The 27,564-nt window shown below is 37.5% G+C and overlaps 1 protein-coding gene across 4 annotated transcripts in view; it reads right to left on the bottom strand.

Moving 5' to 3' along the window:
* The window catches only part of grid2 (glutamate receptor, ionotropic, delta 2), a 414,921-nt gene extending 388,405 nt beyond the window's left edge, over window positions 1-26,516 (bottom strand). For all 4 annotated transcript variants that reach the window (XR_014603005.1, XM_084086958.1, XM_084086959.1 and 1 more), the window contains exon 1: window positions 25,867-26,516. Coding sequence is in view for 3 of the 4 variants with exons in the window: in XM_084086958.1 (XP_083943084.1) it covers window positions 25,867-25,954 (88 nt within the window). In the remaining variant the exon portion in view is untranslated. The remainder of the gene's footprint in view (window positions 1-25,866) is intronic.
* Window positions 26,517-27,564: the final 1,048 nt, after the last annotated feature.

The following is a 27,564-nucleotide window of genomic DNA, read 5'->3' on the forward strand; positions in this document are numbered from 1 at the left end:
TTATTCGGATGGTTTACAGTTATTATCATGTAGCTAACGCAAACCTACTGTTGCCTTTTCATGAGAGATCTGTAACGTCTGTAATTTATCTTATTACAATTATCAAGCTCTGCGATCTTGAAATGCAGATATCGCGCGCGCCATATAACCAACAGGAAAACGGTTATCCAAATAACAAAGAAATGTAGAACACTCGCGTTACAGTGTGTGTAACTTGATGTTGTCTACCTTTACATTAGCGCAGGTAACTGCATAGCTAATGTGACAGCCACATTCTACGTGTAACATGCTAGGTAACCATTAACATTAAAGCAACACACTTATATATAATTTGTTGACTTACTTGTCCGACGTTCAGCAAGCCCAGCTCTGTATTGACCATTCGATGTTCATTTGTACATCCAATAATTGAGCAATTATTATGCTTCGCTCGCTCAAAAGCCATGATATCTCTCGTGGACAAACTACTTCCTAGCTCATTTTCTCATGGGCGAGAAATATTCTCTGGGCGGGCAAAGCAGAGAAAGGGGAGGTAACATTTCTCCTTATAACGTCATAAGGAGGAAATTCAAGATCAGCCCGGTTGAGCTTCCATTTTCTCAAAGGCAGAGAAAGATAGCAAAAGCTCGATTTACACCGATTAAAATTTCTAGAAACTTTGGGACCATATACAGGCTAGGGGAACTCATATTAATGTTAAAAAACCTCAGAAAGTGGAAATTTCATGTCATGGGACCTTTAAGGCTATGGACAGTATATTTTGATTTCCTAGGTAATGAAAGCATATATCCTGAAATTTTTTTTTCATCTTGTGTGTAAACAAAATGAAAAAAGAATTTTGCACCTGGCTTTATCATATGTTCAAATCTATCTACCGAAAATATATGCAATTGCGCATATTTAATTAGATAATGCTTAATTTGCATAATTAAACATACAAATTTCAAAAACTTGCAATACATTTTTTTATATACTTGTGTAAGTAATCAACTGAGGAAGTTTCATGGTGATATCTTTTATTTAAAAAAAATTTACCCTATTCACCTGTAGTGTCTCGCCTTAACCATAAAACATGTTAAACTTCTGATCACTTGGCCTTCAGCGGATCTCCAGGAGAAATTCATTATTCAATAGTCGTGATTAAAATCAAACCGAATATGACGACTAGTCGTGCCAGTCGGACAAGTGCACTGAAACATGAGGGCAATTAAAGAACTACGCCCTACAAATTAACATTCCACAGTGGCAAACCAATAAGGGACCGTTGTAAAGTCAACCGTTTATGTTATTAGATTTACAGCAGGGACACAGATAACTGCCATTTTACAACTGCAGTAAATAAAGAACTAAATGCAAAAATCTACAAGCATAAATGTCATTAACTACAGTCCCGGGCCTCCGACAATAAAACCCCTAATTGTACATCAACACCGTGATGACTTTTTGCTCACAAAAACATAAAAGGATGGTGGCTGCATCAAAACTGGTATAAAAAGAGAGAAAATGCGTTCTAATGCATCTGTGCGTGCACCTGAATTGTTCAATAGATGATGGCATTTAAGGAGTTGTGATTTTCATTAATATCAAGGTCGTGCTCCAAACCGATTTAGTCACAAAAGACATTCCATAGCTGGGGAGTCGTCCTCAAGGACACTTTAAGCAGCATATTTTCAGACAAAACTGCATTTGCATCACAAAAGGAGAGGATGTGAGCACCGTTCTCCCTCTGAAGAGTGAAAGAAAGCACACAGAAATAATTCCCCGTGGCTGGGGCGTGCAGTTGATGCACCGCCACCTACACGCAAACCCTCAATCCACATCAGCATCGCTCATGCTGCAACAATGTCCTTGCGTTGCTCTGACCAGAATAGAATTCAATACAATTCCACCAAGCTTTCAGGACCTACTGAGGGTGGTAAAGAAAAATAGACAGCGAAAAATGTGGGAGGGTTAAAATGAGCACACATGTAGGCAGACGTGATATTAAGCGCTATATATCATCCTCCAGTTACTCTTCTCATAATACAAATCCATTACATATGCATACAAAGTATATAGTTTTGTATTTGAACTAAGCTATTCCTCGCAAAGCAGCTGATCTGAGCTGGATCAATAGAGTAATCTGCTCCTCTTTTGTTCCTATGCCAAGACTTTAATCAAATGAAGTAAAGCTAGACTGGCACAGCACTGGTGTAAATCTGCGGTCCTCGTGCAGCTTTGGTGTTGGGCAGCAGTGAGCGACAGAGCACACAAGAGGTCAAGTCTCTCCGGCGTCTCGGGTGAATCAAAGAACACAGGGCCAAGAGAGCCGAACCTGAGCTTCACGCAGGCGTAAGGGGCTGAGGTGAGCCCTCTGGATGACAACTGCGAGATAAACACAAGAATTTTGTCTCTCTGAATAAGCTCAACACACACACACACACACACACACACACATCTTATGGTGGAAATCTCTTCTGATGATGCGGCAGCGGCCCTTGCCGAGGCTCGGATATTTTCGTTTACCATCAGTCTGTGAAGGATAAATCATGATTTCCAAAGGTTCCATGTGGTTTTATTGTTATACGTTTTATATGTGTTATACGTTTAAGTTGTGAAAAAGAATAAAGAAAACAAAACAAAATAATAATTCAAAAATAAAATAAAATAAAAGAATAAATAAAAATAAAATAAAATGAATGATGCAGCATGATGTTTCTATGGGCCTTTTCAAATAGCAGCTATACACCGTTCAAAAGTTTGGGGTCAGTGAGATTATGAAAGAAATTAATACTTTTATTCAGTAAGGATGCATTAAGTTGGTCAAAAGTGCAATCAAGGCATTTATGTTACCAAAAAACAACAAATGTTGTTCTTTTGAATCCTGTAACAAATGAATCACAGTTTCAACAAAAATATTAAGCAGCAACTATTTTCAAGATCGATAATAATAAGAAAAAACTTCTTGAGCAGCAAATCAGCATATTGCAATGATTTCTGAAGGATCACGTGACACTGAAGACTGGAGTAATGGCTGCTGAACATTACTTTTTTTTTTAACAACAACAACAACAAACGCTTCCCCTTCATGGAAATCAAAAGCACTCTCTCTTTCTTACAAACAAAATTAATCATTCAAGCATTCAGTCCCATGCCTGCTAGATCATTCAGATGAAAAAAAAAATGCCTTTAATTGTAAACAAATAAACTTTGAAGGAAAAGACAAGCATTTCAAGCCAGTTACTTATGATGTCACTGATCTGTCAGTGAGAATGTTATGCTTTCATCTATGCTTTATTCCTTCTCTTGACAGCAAAGAGACTGGTTTCTCAAACTCAAAACTCATGTCTAACTTTCATGAACTTCATATCATAAATTAAGGTTTTGACAGGTCGCATAACACCCACTTCATTAGGTGTCATGAAATTTGTTAGTATATTTATATGTTCATTTAATTGCCAATATCAGTGCTATGGAATGACAAGTTGCAAGAAAAAACAAAGATGTAAAAAACATAAGCTTCAATGGGACTCTTCTCTCATCAGATTTGATTATGAATAATTAACTTACCCTAAAGAGACACTTATTATTTACGGCTCAATGTGGCATTCTTGTGACAATAGCAAAAAAAAAAAAAAATTGAATTTGGTGCTAGTTAGTGTGAAAAATTTAAATATGTTTTAATGTTAATCCACACCAAAATATCAATTATATTTAAGCCATATTTTGGCTTAATGTGTGTATATTATTACTGTAAAAATGGCAGGCATATCATTACAGATAGTGTAGGTATTTATTTTACTAAATCAATCGTTTCAAGCATAACACTTTTAATACAAAATTACTAAATTTGTATGTACTGCAGCCTTAATAAATATATCGTTGTTCTTTTCGCCATATAAATATGTTCGGTTCTTTATAGCAGTCAACATTGCTACTCAACAATCAACAAGACCTCAGACCATCATCCTGTCATGGTCCCTAAAGCAGTCAAAATCCAAGGCACAGAGGCTCAATCACAGCAAACACTGACTCAATACATGCACTAAACTGTAAATCCAGATCTCTCCGGTGGTTTCTCAAGGCAATCTCATCAGATGACATCTCATTAATCTGTGCTCTGCTTACTGTAGATCGTCACCTCAGTAGGGAAAAAAGATAAACAAACAAGTCCCAGATTACACGTCGTGCGAGCCTGGGCTCAGCCATTAGTGCTCATCATCCCTCAGATACCACAGGCGATGTCATAATTAAATCAGTCTGTTTGCTTTCAGAACTTATTGTTTTCATTTATTTTTTTATTTTTTTTCAGATGCGTCTCAGAGCCGAGACCTGCTAAAGCTGCCCAGTTGGCATTTCTGAAATTGATTTGGGGAGAAAAACAAATGGCTCAACTTGTGTTTACGTTCTAGCTCTCTCCATTTATCAATCCCAGTCTTTGTCCTCCTGATTAACTTTGTTCTTTGAAGGAAGAATCAAGCATTTCTTCATACTCAGGTAGGAGGCCTGAAATTAGATTGAAATTAGCTAACCAAGTTTTTACATCTATGATTTATACACTGTTATTGATGGAGGGACAGACTTTTTCTAAGTTGACCGATTCATCTCACCCTAATACGTAGCATGTTGTTATGAATGCTTAAGAGGAGAAATGATGCCCGAGATTCTGTTCCTTGAGAACTGCAGTTTTCTACTTGTAGAACTGGTAGATTAAGAGACAGAAAACAGCACAAACTATAAGGAATAAAAATACTTAATTCACACACTGTGATCTTCCAGAACTAAATTCCACTTATTACAAAAGGAGTGATCAAATTGTTTCCATTACTTGGGCCACAGATTAATATACGTCTTACTTACCAGTCAAAGATTTGGGGTCAGTAGGATTTTTTTTTTAAAGCATTTAATAGGTGACCGTACTGAGTAAAATTAAAGGTGCTGTAGGTGATTCTCTGCAGAATTTCTTGTTGTTATGCTGGTTGAAAGTATCCTTAACAATCACTCTGTTAAGCGGTCTAAATGTATTTTTATAAATAGGCGTAGGACCATAGGCGTTCGTTCAATCATTGCGTTCGGTCCTAACGGTCCTATAGCATGTGTTTCCTGTCGGTCAGTGTGTGTTTGCATACCACTGCGCATTCACACAGACATAATAAGTCATCAGCGCGTTCACATACGCTGTGCAGACAGAGCAAGAATGACAGGCAAACAAGCAGCAACAACACGCAGACTCTCATGGTGGAACCCCTGGCATATTATTACACACTGACAAGTTTTGCAAGTTAAACAAACCAAAAACTTGCTGCATCTAATTCTGTTTTTAAGAATTTGTTTACGTTTGGTATTGTAGTACTGTTACTAACTGTACTACAAGGTTCTCTCACCGGTGAATGACACATGATGTATTGCAGTAACGTCTCCGGTCTTCTGGGCTGTGAGCGTTCATGCTTTCAGGAGGCGTGGCTTTGAGCGGCGATTTGCAGGTAGGGTGGGTCGTACTCTTTTAGTGCTATCAGGCTAAAGTTAGCATTTTCCCAGATGTCCTACTGCACCTTTAAGTAACTACATGCACTTATTATAGAGTTACGATTAGGGTTAGTTACTTGTAATTATGCATAATTTACTGTTATTACTATAGCAAGTAGCATGTAGTAGCGTGTAACTAGTAACTATGTACTGTAACTACTAGGATACATTAAATGGTAACACTTTTATTTTACAGTACTGTTCCCCATGTACCGTACTTATTATAATAATTACAATAATCGGGTAATTATTGGGTACTAACCTATCCCTAAACATAACCTTAACCCAAGTAGTACACTGACTCGAACGTGACTCGTAAGATACTGTAAAATAAAGTGCTACACCATTAAATTGATCAATAGTGACAGTGAAGGCTTTTACTAGGGCTGGGTATTGACACAAATTTCACAATTCGATTCGATTTCGATTCACAAGCTTGCGATTCGATTCAATATTGATTATTTTGGATATCAGGTACAACACATGGCAAATTTTCTCAAGGAAAACAAATCTCTTAACTAATGCTGTAAACTATGGGAGTCAGGTGTAGCCTATAGGCTTCATTATCCCACTATAATATTGAAGGTAAAGATGAACTGATTTGTATACAAACACTTAAATTACACTTTTATTTATTTTTATAATAATGAAGTTATATGAAATATAAACATTTAAATGGTGGCTGTCATAAAAACCTGTCAGATTTATTCAAACATGCATTAAAAATTGAAGAATATAAAAAGTATAATGAATATGTAATATGGTGCATATATTTAGCAAAATGCTCCTCTCTAGAGTTAATTTTTCTAGCTGACTGATGAGTTTATGGTCACTGGATATGGTTTTTCTGAGGTAAATGTGACGTTACATGACATTGTTTACAAGCTGTTTTAATGATGTCTTTCCACGGTTGAAACACTGATTTAGCGATTCCATGCAACATGATACGGATTTCGATAAGTTGTACTCTATCTTTTAACACACTTTCAGATGCTCATTCATGTTTATTTCATGCTATAACTGGTATTATTAAGGCGGAAGAGAAGATCATGTGCTTCTCTTGAGTGATCTCACACCACAGCGTCAAAACGGTATTTATGTTTTTGAATTTCGTAAGAAAATTTACGTAATTTGAAATCTGAGACTTTGTTTCATATCAATTGTAACAAAGCACTAAGATTATTGTGATTTATTGGATGGGATGCGCGCTACAATGTTCCATTCATTCATCAACTGAAAACAGGATGACTAATCTATTATTGGGATTTAAGAATCGATATCGGTTCGTAAAAATGAGAATCGATTAAAATCGAGAAATCAATATTTTTTACCCAGCCCTAGCTTTTACATTACAAAATTTTTTTAATTCAAATGTATTCTGTTCTTTTGAACATTCTATTCAAAGAATAGCCTACTTGAAAAAAAGTATCATGGTTTCCAAAAAAAAATTAAGAATCACAACTGTTTTCAACAGTGATAATAATAATAAATGTTTCTTGAGCACCAAATCAGAATATTAAAGTGGTTTCTGAAGGATTATGTGACACTGAAGGCTGGAGTAATGGCTGCTGAAAATTACATTTTAAAATATATTAAAATAGAAAATTATAATAGCTGTTGAAAATGTAGCTTTGCCAGAGTGATTTATGCTCCTGCAGCACAGAGAGCTGAATGTTTTCTTGGTTTAATATTTATTTAATTTTTCTTCATTTTAAAAGGACAAAACACAAATCAAGTCATTTATTGTTACTGTAATATACCACCGTTAAGCTCAGGTGATTTGCAAAAGAATCATTGTGTTCCCTTTATGAGAACATAACACCTGAGATAATGAAGACTTGTTGCAACCACAAAGGTTAATGACTATTCGACCAGACACTCAATCATCTTTGAAGGTAGCTAGAAAAAAATAGTCTTTGACAGGGCCTTATTTACTTGGTCAACAAGCACAATTTCAATGCTGGAATAAGAAAGATGAGCACTGCAGTCAGGCATGCTTGCAAACAGAGCACATGCACAATCATTTTTACTGCTGCTCCGTTATAAAACGCACCACATATTGTGCTCTCGCTCTCATTTTATTACTTATACAGCCAACACACACCTCCTATGAAAATCAAACAGTGTACCGTAAGCTCAGCATCAACATCGAAATGCACAGCAGCTCATCACAGCAACAGTGATGAAAACCCACCGGGTATCTCTCGTGACACATTTCCTTTGGAAATCAAAAATTTGACAACATCAAAATCACTGTGTGACAATCTTTTTAATTGAATTTTGATTGCTGTGAAATTCTTGTTCCGTGTCGAGACTAGGAGACAAGCACTATGAAGTAGGCTGGCAAAGCTTATTATTTTTTAGCAATGTAGGTGAATATACTTTAAAACAGCATCTTGCTGAGCTACAAATATCTCACAATTTAAAGAAGTTCAGCTACAGTTAAGCAACTTGGGAAATTACCCAGCTAAGCTACTAACAAAAATTAACTACAGTAAAAAGTTACATTTTGCTGGGTTCTTGCACAATACTAAGTTATGATCTCAAAACACTTATCGTAGCACATGATTTGTTAACTAATACATTTCAAAGTTTACATCAAACAACCAGCTCCAAATGGCTTTAATAACATAGTAAACTTGCTCTAAAATGGCATATCCTGTAGTTGCTTCAGCAAATGTTTTTTATAGGCCTATTTCACATTTGTTTTTGTTTTTTAACACTATTGGCTAGGTTAAGCGGTATGTTTTAGTTTTAGCAACACGTTATTTTTTAAATGCAATAGAGCACTGAAATTTCATTTTGAAACTGACACAATATGTACAACAACCAAAGTTAAAAAAAAAAAAAAAGTAGATCAAAGATTCAGGGAAAAATCAAACACACATTGGCTTAAGTAGAATCCAGTCACAAACCCTTCATCAAGGACTATTAAGCAAGAAGCAACGCAAAATGTGCATGAAGCAACATCATTTTTCAGAAAGCCTGGGTTACAAATTGGACTGTAAACTCGAGCTACAGTACTGTATGGGATAGAGAGAGTTTTTTAATAGAGTATTTTTCAGTTCACTCAATGACACAGCAATATACCATGTTGTCACACTACAGTGCTACTTGTTGGATAAAGTAGCTTTTTATTGGAAAACTACTGTCAGGCTAATGAAAATGTAGTTAAGGTAGTAGTGATTCTACTTTTTGTTAGCTACGCCCCAACACTGTAGCTTAGTTTGATTTACTAATAAGCAGCTCTACTGCAAGTGTCCTGATACATTTCAGCTACAGTATTCATTTAGCAGAATTTAGATGCAGAACTGGAACGACTCTATCTTTTGATCTTAGAACTACTAAAAAATTCCAAGTTTCCATTTCCACTACTAAGGGATTACAAAGCATTAGCCATGCAACTGCTACAGTCCTGGCAAAGCTAGCTTCTAATCTTATTAGCATCCTTTGCTTTTACCCTCTACACAGCTTGAACTAGATGATGTTTTACATGTATGATTAAAAGGACGGATTTAAATATAGGCTAGTTAAAAACTATCAAAATGTTTGAACTATTAAACCACAGTATATAAAACTGGGTTTAAAGATCTAAACTTAGCATATGTCAGATTTAGCTCAGACGACGAGCATAATATGCATCGAAACGCCAATATATGAAATTAATGCCAATAGATCAGGTCCAATTCCACCCTCACACTTCTAGAAATATTCCCATATTAAAGTCATTTTTGAGGTGAATATTTCATATCCACTCACACTGAGTTGAAATGCAATATTGAAGCGCACTGGAATCCCATGTTCTGATTTAGAAAGTTATGTAAAGTAGTTTCTCACTGAGCTTTTTTCCAGGATCCAATTATCAGTGGAAAGATAGGTGGTCAGAGAGCATGGCATGGTGGTGGGGAATTTTTGCAATGCACACACAGAGAATAAAAAGTGTATTTCCAGGCTTTGCATCAACCTGTGGGTTTCCCTGATTAAAGTGTCGGACAAAAACTCTGCATTCAGCGATCAATACAAATGAACTTATATTCAAATTCCGATTAGCTAGTGACTCAACGAGTCATTGTGGGAAGAGAAGAGACTGCAACCTTGGCTATCCAATAAAGGTGAAGCAGACGGTGCATTTTGCTATCAGGAAGCAACCTTATTTGATTCCTCTAAAGCAATTTTAAGCCCTGTGATCAGACTCTCTCTCGGGAGTTCAGACCACATCAGTGTCCTCCCAGCTGGACAGAAAAACACAAGTAGCACAATGTGAACTGACTAGAGGAAACAAGGGACAAACTGACCGACGAAAATGCCACCGCTTTGGAAAGGGCAAGAACTGCTAACAGCGACAGTCTCCAATCTGTTGTTGTCCCCCTGCGATTCCATATGGAAATTGCATTACGCCCACATCCTCCTGTAGGCCACCGGCGTACAGCAGTTGTAAAAGCCAATATTTAATATTTATGTTGTCAAAATGTGTAGCCTATTATATAAAGCAAAGAGATCTACAAAACCTTGAAAAAGCTTTCCCTTTCATCTCAATGGCACTTGCTTGGCTAGTGCAGGACCCCTCAGAAGTACGTTAAGCATTCTGAAAAATCTGCCATTTGATCATAGGACAACAGACTTACCAATTACCTGAGCCAAATTACTCTGAATGGCTCTCATCGAGGACTATTATGAGCTATGATGTAAAAAACATCTATTTAATAGCTAACATTTAATAGCTAATAATATTATCTTCGCGTCATGCGGTTCTTTGCTGTTCTTTTGGCGGTTAACTTACTTAAGCCTGTTACTCCAGAGGAGCATAAGCCACTGAGCATTTGGCGGTTAAAATTTACGATTACTTTCGTCAGTTACGGCTCGTTAGATCTAGCATGCTGCCCACTTTGAATCAGACACAGAGATAAAGTAGTGCGGTAAGATTACATACATAAATGTATTTGAATGAATTAATGAATTATAGCATTTATTTGAGTTATTCATCGATAGAGAGAGAGAGAGAGAGAGAGAGAGAGAGGGGAGGGGGGGGGGTACATACCTGGGTCTCTGTTCAGCCTCTCTCCATTAACAACAACGTTGTGAGTTTAAATACTTCAAAACAGGATGTTACCTCCTGGTTGCTGAGGAATTTAATGTAGCGATTCAATAGTGATGCTATTGTATAACTAAAAGTCGCAGGGCAGCGTTGATAAGTTTCTATCCTCCTGTTTCTGTGTGTGCGGCGCAGCGCGAACTCCTCCACTCTCCGTCTCTTGTGTGTGACTCGAGTGACGTATGTGCATAAGCTATACAACAGCGCATAAATACTACTTATAATCATAAATGGTGATTAAAGTGACCTGGAACTACGTGTGCATTAAACGGTTTTATAAAACGATTAGTTCCAGCCTTTGATTCTGATTGGTCAATAGATGTGTTTTATTCACGATCACCCAAAGGTTCTATGTATCACTACACAACACCCCTAGCAACCACTCTTTAACATTGTTCGCTCATTGATTTTGTTCATTGAAGCTTATAGAGTATTGTGAGGAATCGAGTAAGCGAGTGTACCTGCATTTACAGTATAGCATTTTCCTTCAGGTCAGTGCTATATTCATAATAAAGATCCGTTTTAATGTCCCCAGCAATAGAGTGCCGAAGTTATGACGTCATTTTGTAGGACAACCCGGAAGTTAGCGGCGCATGGGTTCCCTCGATCGAAAAGCTATGCATTTTCCCCATAGACTTTTGGAAAATCTCAAAAAATAAGATCTGTGTTCAACAAAGAGTTGTGACCCTTACACGTTTTGTCTATCAAGATAATCTTTACAAGTTAATCCAAAATGTATACATTTTGAAGCCTAAATAAAGCCGTCAGATATAAAATGCTAACGGTAGGCTATAAACGGACTACAGCACACCATGGTCGCGGATCACGTCATCATCAAGCTTCCTCAAACTTTATTTAAAAAACACGCTCGCTCATTATGATCTGCGGTGTGTATGAACACTTATCCACTTTTTCATGAGAAATATTGCCCATTCGTTTTTTCCAAAAATGTTAGAAACTAATTTTATGCGTGCCTCTCTGAGATTTTTTTTATCTTTTGTTAATGTTTTATTTATTCGTTTATTATTTTGTTAGTTTATATAAACCTTAATATTATTTTCTTTGTGATTAAGATTATTATTAAGATTGTTATGCCTGATCATTGTGCCCCAAATAAACTTTAAAGATTTAAAGATTATCTTTCACTGTAATAGGCTACTTCACTGTATTATGTTTGATTGTATGTTTGCATACCATTTGCTAATTCGCCAGAAAAAAAACGCGCTTTTACCATCTCAGAAGCACTAACGTTAGCTATGGCCATATCAATTTCCAATCTTATGTCCTTTTTCTTAGACGATAGAAAAACCATAGATCGAGGAGAGAACCACGATAAATCTGGACATGTAGAACAGTGCAGCTTAGATGCTGGTTTACTTGCCGGTATTGTAAGGGCCAGCATGAGGGACAAGGTTTATCGAGTCTCGGTAAGTAAAACTAGGGAGAGATAGAGGAGTTATAATAGTGTTCTATGTATTTAAGATAACTATACAAATAATCTCTGAACAAGCATAACACAGTTAAATTCCAAACATTTAATATAATAGTTGTATATAATTATATATGTTAAATTTAAAGAGAATTGTCCAATAGCATCAACAAATGCTTATTATAATATATTATAATTAAACCATATATGTTCCCTAAATAAACCATATAGGCTATACTCATTTTGTTAACATTTTCTATATATTTTTACCTGGTAATCCACAAGCCCCAATGTGAGAGCCAGTGTAGTAAATTTTATCTCACATTCACATTATACTGTGAGCTGACTGGAGTGTAGTTACAATAGTATACAAGTAGTATACAATAGTTTAACATTTAATTTGTGTATTTGTCAGACAGGCAACTTACAGTGCATTAAGGCTATACATATCAGCGTGTTCTCTGGGAATTGAGCATTTTGCACAGTTAACAAAATGCTCTAATCACTGAGCCACAGAAACCTTACAGCAAGAGTTGTAGTAAACATCTTTATTTTCATAAAATAAGTAAACTGAAAACAAACTATATTTTGTTCATCATCTTTGTCAGACATAAATTGTGTAGCCATTTCCTCCTCTTCATCCATGGGTGGTGGAACATTTTTAGGCACATCAGCACTATCCTGTCTCAGGGAGTATGAATGATCTTCCAAAATGTGTCCATTGGGAACATCATTTGTGGATAAAAACAAAACAGGGACATTTTTTTCCCCTGCAGGAAAATGACAGCTGCAGATGCGAGAATGGACACTGGGCTTCCGGTCAGCTCGTCTAAGGATAAATTCAAAATAAGCAATGTTAGTTTTATGGAAGTTACACCTTTACAGATTAAAATTACAAAGGGGGGTGGGGGGGGGGGGGGGATCACACAATAAAATATTTGTATTAAATTAGAATGGAGTTTTTCAGCATTTACATTAATCTTCTTCATTGATCTGTCCACGTTTATATAGCACATTAAATATAGTTAACATTTACTACTAAAATAACAAAGATTAATATCATTGTTACCTAATGCCTTAACTAATGCTGTTTACAATCCTATTATTATAAGTGGGTAAAAGCCAAGTTCACAAATATCAGGGTGCAGGACCCACCCTTTCTATAATTATATCCAAACAAGTTACAATAAAAGTCAATAAACCACGTATTATTTTGAATATTTTAATTAAACACATTTCTCGACTTAACGTTAGCCTTTAATAAAACTGCAGGGGATCTAATCTATTAAACAGTGGCAAAGTAAACAAGCTTTTAGATATTTTAAGAGAAAGACAAAAGGTATTTTAGCTGTTGATTTGGTTATGAAAAACGTTTATTCTTGCTACTGCTAGCCTTTTTAACTCCATCTGACCGTCAAAGTAACATTAGCGTGTTAAGCAATATGCACCATTAAAGTTTTGTCGTGGCCACATTAAGGCAGTAAATACGGTGTTCACATGGAAATCATCGTTGTGTGAGCTTACCTTACGGCACGAACCCAGAGTCACCGCTGGGTAACATCGGACGGAAAACGGTAAAACGAGCATCTTTCATTCGACGACTTGTGGTTGCATCTCGGGACAAAACAAAACACCATTATCGAACTACATTATCTCCACAGAAATAAAGAACTGGTAATCGGTTACATTAATATCACTGTGATTAAGTATTAAGAATACTGTGTACAACAATATTTGGAAAAACTACAATTTGAAAAGACTAAATATATAACGTTATGTTAACTGAAAGGTAAACTTCTAAGAACGTGAAGCTGAAACGCGGGCTAGTGAGAGATTTCATGTTTGTCATGATGACGTCTAAAGTCCCCGCCAAAGGATGTAGTCCCTTTTAGCAACTTGTTAGCAACCACCGTTTTTAAGACGCAATAAATTTTAAAAAAATCACAAGCAGGTTATAACTGGTGTGTTTTATGTCATAGATCAAAACGTGAAAATATTTAGAGGCTTTGTTAACCACAAAGCTTATTTCAGGAGATTTAGCAAAAACCCATTCAAAAAACCCATAGACTTTAGGGCGAGGGAACCGTTAATGCTAAAATGCTAACTCACTTCCGCGTTTTGGCCTACAAAGTGACGTCATAACTTCGGCACTCTATAGACCCCTTTTGCACCGACGTCACAGTTACGTCACGGCGCCAGCTGGAGGCAAAACAGAGTGAAAACTGGAGGCGGCCAATACAAACCAGCACAGATTCGACCACATAATAAGGAGCTTAAATTACTATTATTATTATTAAATGTCATCTTGTTGTGTTGTTGGGTTCTAGAATCGACGGAGTACAGGCTCCAATTTTACATTTTATCGCATAATGTTTTCTAAATGATTGTGATTATTTGTGAATCATCTATGATTGTTGTTTTGATTGATTGTTACTAGACTTTTTGAAGAACCTGGTAAGAAATGGTAATCAAATACATAGTTAAAAAATGAATATGCTGTATCTGGAATTTTTATGTAAAGAAAATATTCACATAATTACAGTTGCACCGTAATGTCACTCTTTACATTGTCGTCTTCTGTCTGGCCTTGGCGCTGACTCGGCAGAACTGCGGATCGTACCACACGTCTTGTACGTGACCATTCAGCACATAGTTATAGGCATCTAAAGATGTATATGCCCTCAGTTTCTCTTAACGCTCAGTTTCTCTATCGGGCAGGTGTAGAGCAGGCTTCTCAACCGGAGGTAGCGTTGACGTTAATCCAGTCAGATCGTCCATCCATTAACTGAGTGTTCGGGTCGACCAATCTGGTTCCGTCCGTTAAAATTAACTTTTGCAAATAACAATTGCGGGCCTGGACAGTGAGTGACCTTGCACATTAAGATAAAATTGGATTTTCTCCAGTCATTGTTAAAAAACAAGCTAACAAAACTTGCAAACTAGCGTTAGTGAAGCGGCCAGAAAGATCGTTCTGCCTCCAGCTAAGCCCCGCCCACACAAATACGTCACCATGTTTACCAACTGTAAAAGCAAGGGTCTATAGGTAATCTTGTCATTTTATCAGTTAAGGGGTTTTCCGGGCCCTGACACACTAATCATTTGTCAGTTGAGTCTTGCATCTCCGTGTTCACAAGTTTCAGTCCTTTTAATATAAATGTCTTCTCTACTGACAGACTCAATCATTAAGACATTAAGTCTTTGTCGTCATCTAATGGCGAAATAATGTAACTTATGTTGATGTCCATGGTCAGGGTGGGACTATTTTCCAGCGGAAGGAAGGCTTATAGTGATTTTATTTCATGAAAGTTGCTTTGATGTATTTATTTATTTTATTTTTTTGGCTTTAATATTTGTATTGAGTGGTAACCGTTTTATAAAACCAATATGGTACTCGAGGCTATTGCTGTATCATGAATAAGTCATGGCTGAAGGGGTTGTTCCACTTCGCGTCGTGCCTAACAAAGCCCTTCAGCCATTGTGTGTGTAAGTGCGCGCGAAGTGATTTTTATCAAAATAAAACACTGAACATTGTTACCTTCAAATTGCTGTGAATGAACAAAGATTTTTTGAACCAGATAGTTTAGTTACAGCATTGGGAGCTAATGGGGCCATGCTAACCAGCAAAACCTTGACCTCCAGGTGTAAACAGCATGAGCTCTATCAAAAAAATAGCTTTGAAAATATATCAGGAGCAGCTTTTACATAATATGTATGCATATCTAATATCAGTGATGGAGAATCATGAAAGAATGCTACAATCTCTATTGATGCCCCAAATTCTTTATACTGTACAATGATTTTTTTATATTTTTTTATTTGCCTCTGGCCTCTATAATTGTAACATATAGGCGTAATAATAACCCCAGTGTAATCTTAAAGCCATTATGATAAATACACTGGACTATTTTCTTTAAGCATAAGCACATGCCGAGCTTCGCATGAAGAGCAATATCCGATAACAAGAAAAGCAATTTCCCTGTCAGTTGACATGAATGTGAGCAGAATGGGGAAACTCTCTAAATGAGAGCCGAGTAGATGGTGGCTCAACATGTTGGCAAATTGCACAGCGGACTGGCTGTGTGACAGACTGTCAGGCCATTGCAAGCAGATCAAACAATCCACAAAACACAGCTAATTTTGCTCCAAGAGAAAAGCAATGCGTCATTCTATCCCCATTTGCCCATTTTCGGCTCCTCTCTCTTAACACTTCCTCTTCAGTTAGATTGGTGAACCCAGCTCTCAAATTGCCCTTATAATAGCACAGGTTTGGTGGTGCAAGCCAATTATCAGACTACAACACGATGGGAAAAAGGTTTATAGACCTGAACTCTGTAGGGATGTTATATTTTTCCTTTTCACCAGCACAATTACTAGACATTTTTAGCTTAGGTGAAAGAGTGTTGTGCTGTGAAACGTTTGTGCCCTGAAATATTCAATATGGACACAAATTAATATTGCAAGTGTATTTAGGTCATTACGCTTCATTGACCACGTGGCGTTGTCGATGCCACGTCATCTGCTTCGCGAACAACGCTTTGCATGTGTTAATTGCATAAACGCAGCAACGCTCAGCCATCCGAGGAAAGCGTCTAAAAACTGCATTTTCACACAGATCAAAGGTTGCACAGAGATGCACTGAGTTATGGGAAATCAACATGAGATCCAAACTAGCCAGCCAAAGCGCTGTTGGCCTGACTGGGTGGTCACACGGCATTAGTGTGCAAATGAGATTGATGCTCAAGGCTCCAGGAGGATGAGAAGGGATGATGGAGTAAGGTCAGAGGGGCTGTTTAAAGCTATGAAACTGGGGTAGGAGCGGGGGTTAAAGAGGAGATCTCCCATACTGAGGCGGTCATTTGGAAATGGCTAAGACTTATGAAGTAATCAAACCAAGCGCAGCAGAGAAGAGTAGGATGAGCTTGAGTGCTGAGGTGAGAGGCACAGTGTGAGAAAGCTGGTAAAGGTAATGATTTAGAAAGATAATTGCAACTGACGGAATATACTGGAAGCTGCAGAAGAGCAGGTTTGGACTGTTTAAAAGAAAAGCATGCTATTTTTTTTTTTTTTTGCCCAATTCAGGAATATCTGCACCTAGTGGTCGGGAGCATTTCTGTTATGTTCCGAACTTTTCTTTGCTTTGTAAACTTCATTGTGCATAAAACTGATGCTAGTGACACAAATGACACACTTCACCTTTATGAACAGTTGCAGAAAAGGTTGTATGAACCTACACACAAAATAGAACTTTTTTTCTCAAATAATTACAAGTAATCGTCAAGTACCACGTTGAATTAAACGTGGCATTTTTAAGTAGAAAGACTAAAAAAGTATTTTCATGTACAAAATCTGCGTTTTATTTACAAAAATTAAATAATAAAAAAATCAATTTGAAAAATCATTTTTACAGTGCAGAATAGTAGTTCTCAACCAGGGGGCCAAACTTCCAAGGGGGGCTCAGCATGACTTAAAAAAGTAATTTAAATAAACTAAAACATTGGACAATGACAGGGCTTGAAATAAAAAGAAAAAGGTTAAGAACCACTGGTCTAGAAAGTTCGAGAGATTATCTTTGTACAGAATCTAGTATACTCTCAAAAGTCCTGAGTATACAGGACACGCATGATTATTACAATATTCAACAATGTAAGTGGGTTGAGCTGGTGATTGCTTTTGTGAGAATAACATGAAATGCATTTCATTTTGTCTAGCGTCATCTAACTCAACAATGAAGTAAAGCTTTATTCTTGCCTCACACTATAATCATCAAATAAAATATGCAACCATAAGTTTGGTGTTATTTGAAAATCATGTGTGGAAAAATGCTTTTACTGTGTAGAAGCTGAGAGGGGAAAAGAAGGCCATTTTGGATGTTTCTTACAACTCTACTAATCAATGTTTGCAAGAAATCATCAAATTGTTCATCGATCCATTTATTAAATACAGTCCAATTCTAGCAAAAAGAAGGATGGAATCTGATTGGTTGCTGTGAGTGTTTGAGTGTCAGTCCTAAATCGAATCCAGTGTTAAGCGCTGGTTGTTTCTTGAATATGTTGAGGAACCCTGTTTGACACAAGTTACAGGAAGCTTAAACTTGCCAATAAGTACATTAAAGCAGATGCAGCTAGGGACCGAGTCTGAGTCTGAATCATGTTACCACACGGTCGCATCAAAGTAAACAACACAACAGACTTTTCCTCCCTCTCTCGTGCCCTAAAGGGAAGGGTTTATCCTCTTTTCATGGTGCATTAAGTCCAAATGGAGGTTGTCCCAAGAGCAACATTACATGGCAAAAAAAAAATGCAGAATCTCTAGTAAGAGCCTGAGATCAGTGTTTTAGCCATGCACTTCCCTGGGATCCGGGCCTTGAAGCTGATGCCGTCTTGCCTGTTGGAACAAAGCTCTATTATCCAGCAGCAGTGTCTAGAAGTAACGTCCCACTGACTTCCATTTTCTCAGCATGAATGTACAGTGGTTTCACTGCCTTCTCTATAGAAACACATAGGACATCGCTGCAGAAAACAACTACACTTTTAAACAACTCCATTCTCTGTTTTTGTTGTTGCTACATCCTGATTTTCATTTCCTGTTTGCTTCAGATAAACACACCTGATTTAATACCGGAAAGACACAATCACATCCTCATAACTAAATTGCGTATTATTCGGCTTGCTCTAAACACAGTTACCTTGCAGCTGCTATTGTTTCCAATCATTAAAATGGCATTATGCGTGTGTGTGTTGTCATTTTGTTACCTTTATTGACCTAAGCGGAGGTCTCAAAAATAATGAGGCGAGGATCTACAGTGGCATAAGGGGGAATTGACTTTTTACATGGAACAAAGGCAGATGCCTCATGTCAGGGTCAGGAAAAATCTGAGGAATTAGTGAGACCAAATAACAATATCCACACGATTTAGAGCGGGCTTTTTCCAAAGAGGATTTAAAGATTAACTTTTTTAAGATTTACAAGACTTATGCTTAGAACAGAGTAATTGAATAAGGTATCTGCATAAGTATAGCTGCACAATTCATAACTAGTGTAATTTAACAATCAAACATCAATGTCAATGTGATACCATCAGAACACTAGGAAGCCTGTTTCCACCTTAAAGAAATAAAATAAAAGGTAATTAAAAATGTTTTTCTCATAACTACTTCATATCACAAATTTGAGACTTCTTCATAATTAGATTTTAATATCTTAATTCTGACTATTTCTTATAATTGCAACTATATCTCACAATTGAGACTTTATACTGCAGAATTTTTTTAATCTCACAATTGAGATTACTGAAACAACTTTATTTCCCATAATGGCGAATTTATTCCTGACAATTACATTTTTATATCTCACAATTGTGACCATTTCTCATAATTGCGACTTTTCCCCCCTCATGGTTTTGTCTTTATATCTCACAATTGAGACTTTATATATCAGTTGCATTTTTTTTTTTATATCACACCTTTATTTCTAATAATTTGGACTTTATATTTCACAATGTGGCTATTTATTTACAAAATCATAGGACAATTTCTTGCTTTACAGTGAGGCAAAAACAGACTTCCACCACCTCAGAGAGGAAAAAGGCAAAACCATTCTATGCAAATGAGAAGACATGTTTTTTCTTTACAAGCACAATGAAAAGTCCACCAGTTTAATTAGGGAAGCGTGTGCGAGAGAGAGAGAGAGAGAGAGAGAGAGAGAGAGAGAGAGAGAGAGAGAGAGAGAGAGAGAGAGAGATAGTGAAAGATATAAAGTGACAAAGCTTGTCATGAGAAAGCAATGAACCAAAAGTGTACGAAAATAAAGATATGTTCTCTGCAGTACAGACGGACTGCCAACCGGCTATACCTGCAAATGACTGTGATTCACAATTCGAGGATGACAGTAAACAAGCAGATGAGAGCACTGCATTTCACACATCCAGCCTCACTACTGCCACCTACAGGGGAGTGACTGCTTAAGAACTGTAAGAAACGCCTCAAACTTAACTTGTGTGTTTTCAAAGCAGATCAGAGCAGAACGCTATTGAAGGGGACCAGGTGGGAAGAAAGAGAGAAAGATACAGGCAGAGAGAGAAAAGAGAGAAAGCTACAGAATGAGAGAGAAAAGTCAAAGGAGGAGGCCCAAGGCTCCATGTGAAAGAGCTCGCAATGATCAGAGGCATAAGTTCTCAAAGGAGACTCGCTCCCTTTAGAGTGATTCTTGAAAGGTGGCTACATGGTATTACAGCATGCTTGTTTACTGCTTGTTTTCATCTGCACACATTCTAGGAGTTTTAGAAATCTTACAAACATCTTTCCTAGAGTAACGGCATTTGTTAGTCAGGAACCACCCATACTTTTGTGTTGTTTTTGAGTTCAGCCGACATTATTACAATACAAGCGTCACATTTGCATGGGGATATTATGGACGATCGAGTAGCGGTTATTGAGGCGAAACACTCTTTTCAAGCGCATGTATTGTAATTGCAACACCGTAACAAACCATAACGCCCGCAGCAAGCCTTGATTGACGTGTTCAGCGTAGCGCTGCATTGCAATCGACTGGGAGCCTGTGTACTAAACACACTGGAAATCACTCAATGTCTTGGTGTCATGAATTCAATGAGACAATAGAGGGAAAACTGGTCCCTTACGTTCTCAAAATTTCATGACAGCGGGTAAATCCTCCTCCTGAAACTTCAAAAGTAATGTGGAAGACTGAAACAAATGAGAGCACACAAAGACGGATGCATTCAAGCAAACTTTCTCTTGTGTTCTGCTAACATAATAACTCCATTAGCTCTCATGTTCTGTGTGGGATCTGAGAGACTTCATCTAAAAAAGAATAATAATGATGATGATGATGATGATGATGATGATGATGATAATAATAATAAATATACATATACATTTTTTTTTGCTAAACATGAGAACTGATGAGCAGAAAATCATTGTAAATCTAACCCTAACCCTTTCCAGAAAAAAAATAAGGCAGCGCAACTGTTTTAAACATTACTCATTATAAGAAATTGACCATCAAATTAGCATATTAGAATGTTTTTTCCGAAGGATCACGTGATACTGAAGACTGAAGGAGTAACGGCTGCTGAATACATACAGTAAGTGTGTGTGTGTGTGTGTGTGTGTGTGTGTGATCATAAAGATTATTATAAATATTTCATACTAGTTCTTTCAGATAAAACATGGTTGTTGATGGTAAATGCTATTTTCTTTACTTCTGACTGATTGTGATTATTGTGTATGATGCACATGACATTATATCACATGATAATTTCTGAGATAATGCACAATTATCAGTTCAAAATTTTGTGAGGGAAACTGAAGAGAACCATTTCCCAGAATTAATCTAAAAGTCCAAATGATCTTTGCATGGTTTATTGAAAGATTAGTGATTTAGAAGCATAAAAGATCAAGAGTTCCCTAATGGTTCTGGGAAAAATTCCAGAGTAAGAACTGCAAATGTTGCAAGCGGCACCCCTAGAGGACATAAAATAATGAAACTTCTTTAACTCCTTCAGTTATATAAAGGTGCATTTCTGGCCATGCATAAACGTACAAACAATATCAGCCATTCTGACATCTTAAATGCCCACAAGTTGGTATGATTATTTGGGGTCTTCGTGTAAAGTTTGTAACATACTTTGGTTAAAATTTCGCAATGGTTGTGCAAAACAACACCCTTTTACCTCCTCAAAAACAGCTCTGTTCACAGCGACCCGTTTCGGTGCATGTCCCTTTAAATGATAATGAGCAACTGCTCACCCCACCCCTCTCTTCCATGGGGGGTGTCAACACAAGACACATAAAGTGCTGCCTTGGTGGACAGTATACAAATGGCTGAGGGTGGAAATATGCTAATACGGGACAGTCCGTCAGCGGTCGTGGGCGAAGCATGAGCAATATGACATCATATTGCTCAGAAAATCCAAACGGCTTAATTATTGAGAGTGTTTAGGCTTTTTGAGGATTAAAAAAATTGTATGGTGGTTGTGTCAACACACTGCAAAGTCACATTTATATGCAAACACCATATAAAAGTTAATTTTGCATCCGATGACCCCTTTAAGGAGACACCAATTATAGAAATTATGCTTCCAACTCAGAACTCAGGATGTTGCACAATGCACCAGTTAATGGAAAGCATTTCCGCTATAATATAAGGAATGCTTCTGCTAATGCCACAATAATAAGCCCAGCCTAAAACTAATCACCTAATCATCTTTGGAAAAGCCTTCTATGTCTAGCGTTTCAACTTTTCATTATCTGTTACAACACTTGAGCAGGCACAATACAGCCATCCAATCAAAACAAACACACCTTACAAGCATTGCTCCTCATTACCTCAACTTTATAGTGCAGGACTACAAAGAAGGAAAGGAGAGAGAGAGAGAGAGAGAGAGCCAGAGAGAGAGCGCTTAAGAAACACTATGAAGGATAGTCTTCAGGCTAGCACATCTCATTATCACCATGTTCTTGGGATGGAGGCCACAGCAGTTCGGTCCAGAAATAGATCAACGAAATGGCACAACCCATCTGTCCCACCTACAATGCAATGCTCAGGATTATATACTACAATTTTACTCTGGCTTTAGAGTTTAACATGTAACTAACCATGACTGTGCAGAGGAAAGGGATAATGATTGGATTCCCTCACCAGCTTTGATATTGACATCTATTATCTTCAGTTGCGCAATAAAAGTCATACAAGCACCCTACATTACAAAGAAGCTTCAGTCAGACCAAAAACACACACACACTGTCAGTGGAGAGTATTGTGATATCCCCTAAGAGCCACAGACGTGCTCTCAATATGTCAAATCTTCCTGAGAATGAGGGTGATCCATACCATTAAAACTGTCACAGACAAAATCTAGTCCAAGCTCAACATCTATTGTGAACATAGACAGCGGTGAGTAGACTTCATCCGAATGAAATGGGTTACTGCAAGATTCATACTGTGCACCTAACCAATTAGACATCTGAAATATGCATCTGAGAAAAAAAAAAATTAATATTACATGTCTCTTTAAAGGGTCTCTTTACTATATGGCTGAAACACAAAATGAAGAATGCAAATATCTTACAAAAAGCATTCTTAGATGAGCAAAGAGCAACCTAGCACAGGGGTCTACAACAGGGGGTCTGCTGTTGGTGCGGCAGGGGGTCTGGCAATTATCGTTTGATCTCAAAATAATAATGTTTTTATTTTAGAGCTCAAACAATAATTGGTAAATAACTTATAAATGTATTTATGAGCAACATTTAACAATATATGTGACAATGGGTCTCAGGGACCTGAAAAAGTTTAATACTCTTGAAGAATTCCAAGTTTGGGACGAGCAGCACAGCCACTAGGTGGCGATAGAGGGAACCTTGATCATAATTTGATAATAATAAAGGGTTAGTTCACCCCAAAATTAAAATTCTGTCATCATTTACTCACCCTCAAGTTGTTCAAAACCTATATGAGTTTCTTTCTTCTGCTGAACACAAAGGAAAACATTTTTAAGAATGTTTGTAACCAAACAGTTGCGGCACACCAAGCCGCACCATTGACTTCCGTAGTATTTTTTTTCCATACTATGGAAGTCAATGGTTCCCCACAACTGTTTAGTTCCTGACACTGCTAAAATATCATATTTTGTGTTCAGCAGAAGAAAGAAATTCATACAGGTTTGGAACAACTTCCGGGTTCACTAAATGATGACTGAATTTTCATTTTTGGGTGAACTATCCCTTTAAGGACTAGTGGCCAAAGCAAACCAAACGTTTCTACTAGTGTTGTGATAATTACCTAATCACCAGTCTCTAGACTGGAACCAACTTCGAAGCTGGACTATGCCGTCACCTGGCACTTCTTGGTCGGTACTAAAGGGCGCATTTGGAGATGCACCCGCATACTGCTGGACACTCTGGGCTCTCCACACACACAAATCACTGTGATTCTCTCAATGGACTCCTAAAAGAGATGCAGCATTGCGATGCAGCGCACGGCGCGCGAGATCCTTCTCTTGGTGTGCACATCATTAGAAGACTCCTCTGCAATCAAGGAAAGCGCGTATGATAAAATGCCTTCATCAGTCGTCTCGCCGAAAAGAAACGACGTCACGGTTTCACTTGAGGTATTGCAGAGAACCGATTAGGAGGGAATTACTAATGACAATCAAAACTGTCTAAGCTATAGCCTACTTAGAGTCCCTCTGAAACACGCAACAGCCTTGTGCGGCGTTAAAGAGGAGGCGTAAACGTATATTAATTTGTTTCTGTATGCTTCCAATCTTATTTATTGTTTCATATTAAGGTAGACCGCTGTGCAGAGAACAACCGTATGTGGCGAAAAGCATTTCTGGATTGAGATGAAATATCTTGAATGTCTCGTAGACCACCTGTTTGCTTTGATAGATTGCTTATGCACCACTCGTTTTTTTTTTTCGTTTTTTTTTTTTTTTTCTTCATTAAATGATTACAACTTGCATCGATCAAATAAGTAAAATACGAACACAGTTTAAAAAAAAAAGAAAAAAAGTAGGCTACTGTAAAAGTACCAGTAACTGGCAACTGTATTTGGCAGATAAATAGTAGGATAATAATACCAGATAAATAAATTAAAAAGACAGGCATGTTACGCGCATTGCGAGATGACTTTTAGTAGCCTATTTAGTTTTCATGTCTTAACTGTATACTGTAGGCTATTAAATTGTATGTGTGTGGCCACATGTGGTAGGCTATGGAAGGTCACATGATGTCTTAAAGATAATACAACACAACTGACCTATCCAACTGTGATTAATAACAAATACAAAGCACAGTGCAAATAACACTAAAACAAAGACGTAAAATTAACATAGAATACAATAAGAAGAAACTGTTTTTAAATACAATTCAAACAACCATCAAATTCCATTTCAAATTATAAAATAATTCAAACTTTTATTTAACAATATATGTTATTGAAATTGCCTTTAACGTAGTTTATAAATAGATAACTACAAATCATAGCCTATTGTTTAGTGTATTTTGCAGTGCATTATATATATATATATATATATATATATATATATATATATATATATATATATATATAATTTATATAATATAATTTATCCAGCTCGCCCATTTACATTATAATCATATGTAAATGGATCATTTGGGGATGTTTTATTCATTAAATGGATATCGGATATAGAGAGGGGATGTAGTGATTTATTTAACCAACTTTCAGGCATGCACCACGCCATCTCACCAACACATGCGCTACAATATTTATTTGTTTAGTGCATCAAGCTTTAATTAAATTAAACACGCGCATGCTCCCACGCCAAATTCCCTCCTGCCAAATCCCCAGAACCCTGGCCTCCACCTCCACACAGTGGTCCCTCGGAGGAACCCTTTTTTACAGCTCTGATTTAAGACCTCTCTTGGACCCTATCCGATCTCGCGCGCAGTGCCAATCCTCGTACCCATCGCTAAACATGCACGCGCACATGCGCGTTCGCTCAATTCCAAAGAGTATCCTATTACCAACACTAGATCTTTGCAAATACAAGTGTTTTTTAACGATGTCATAATGATGCGTGCCTTCAATGCGGCGTCGCGAGGAATAATTTCCAGTCAAACCACCTGTTCTCACCCACCGTATAGACTACATAATGGACGCATTGATGAGGACAGATGGAGATGTTCATCTCTCTAACCTGATATTGCACCCACAACATTTTTCGACGTTAGTCTGGCCTCAGTATCTCAACGAATTGCACGACAATGCATAGCTTTTCTCAACGTGGGTTGAGTGAGGAATTACAGTCACTGATGGTGTATCAGAGATCTGAACTTACCAATGTGAATAATTGAATCTGGAAGCACGGGTTCCCACTCCAGACTCCAAAATGTGATCAGAAACAATACTGCCGGAAAAACTTTCATCTCTCCTGTCAAAATCTATCCTCTATAGGTTCAAAAAGATGTCGAAGCAACGGTAGTTTTAAATCCTGTGCAGAAAGGCAGCTTGTCCTCCTTTCAAACTGTTAGCCGATGCTTTTTTTTTTCTGTTGAAGGCGAATTCTTCAGCAACCCGGTTTGAAGAGCACCCATCAAAACATCCTGATGCTCAAGATCTCCAAGCAAATCCGAATCAATATCATAAGTTAAAATGTGCTTCATTAACTGTTGGGGTTTCTATTCTCCCGTCTAGGCGAATAAATCGGGGTTCCGTGCGCTAAACACGACGCATCTCACAGCATCAGTCACCCACCGCACGACTGAACAGAACTTCCTTTAGCGCTGATGCAGAAAAGCGCCACACTCACAAGCACGAATACAGTTGAAGATTTGTTTGCACTGAGCCCTTATTCCGATGCAGTACTGCGGAGACTTTTCTGCGACAGAGACCGAACGGCTCTACATGCGGTTTCTCGAGCTGTGATGAGTGGGAGGAAGCCCCCAGGATACATGCGACTACACGGGCAGCAGCATCAGTACCCGGCGCTGTCCAGAACTGAATTAACAGAGGAAAGAGAGACCAGGAGAGAGAGAGAGAGAGAGAGAGAGAGAGAGAGAGAGAGAGAGAGAGAGAGAGATCCACAGTGGGGTGGGCGGAGGTAGTATGATAATGGAGAGGACTCCTCTGTGAGACTTTGGCTCCTCCCCTGTCCATCAATTGCCAATCATCTAGTCTGCAACTACCGGTTTTCTAAAACAAAAATGTACTGATAGTGATAATGGTCGGTTAGTTGTGTCTGAAAGATGAAAAATAGTAGTAAGAACATGCAATGTTTTTTTCAATAGTTTTGATTAGATTTCTAGGCATCCGTTTCATCAGTCCTCTTATAATCTACAATTAATGTAAGCCCCAGGCTTTATGCAACAGGACTCCAGACAAAAAAGAACGAAAAAAAACGAATATGCAGCTATTGGCTTCTAAAATGAAACAGAAAGATGATTTAGTAGGCTATACAAAAAATGACAATTTAACTTTTTGTACAAATTAATATAGTGATACTACTTATTGTGATACTACTAATGTGTGGTATAAATTTCACTTAAAATTCACATTTCCAACAGATTTGGGGGGGGGGGGGGGGGGGTGTTGTATGGTTTCAACATGTCACCTAAACAAAGTTACAACCCTATACGTTGAAGTATACATATCAGAATAACAGTTCCTGCTCATTTTGAATCAGACATACTGTAACTGAAAAATTATTTGTGGTTCATTGAATGATTCACTTACTGAGGCTGATTTGGGAATTTTTTGTTTTTGACTAATTCTTTCAAGAATCAGACATCAATGCGCTGTTTTCATTGCTGCGTGAAAGAAGAACTGGCGCTCAACCTAACAATGACATTGATGACATTGATGAAACTGCACATGAACAAATAATGCTTTCCTAACTAGATTGTAAATCATTTTTACTCTTTGTTGTAGTTGCAAACATTTAGTGGAGCCCTGCGTGATCTTTTCACGTGTATTGAAAACAGCGTCTGAGGTACACTGAGGTTACACTATGAAACCCTACCCCTTTTCACACAGTGGC

This window comes from Abramis brama, assembly GCF_963993115.1.
Source record: "Abramis brama genome assembly, chromosome: 16".
NCBI classification, from domain to species: Eukaryota; Metazoa; Chordata; class Actinopteri; order Cypriniformes; family Leuciscidae; genus Abramis; species Abramis brama.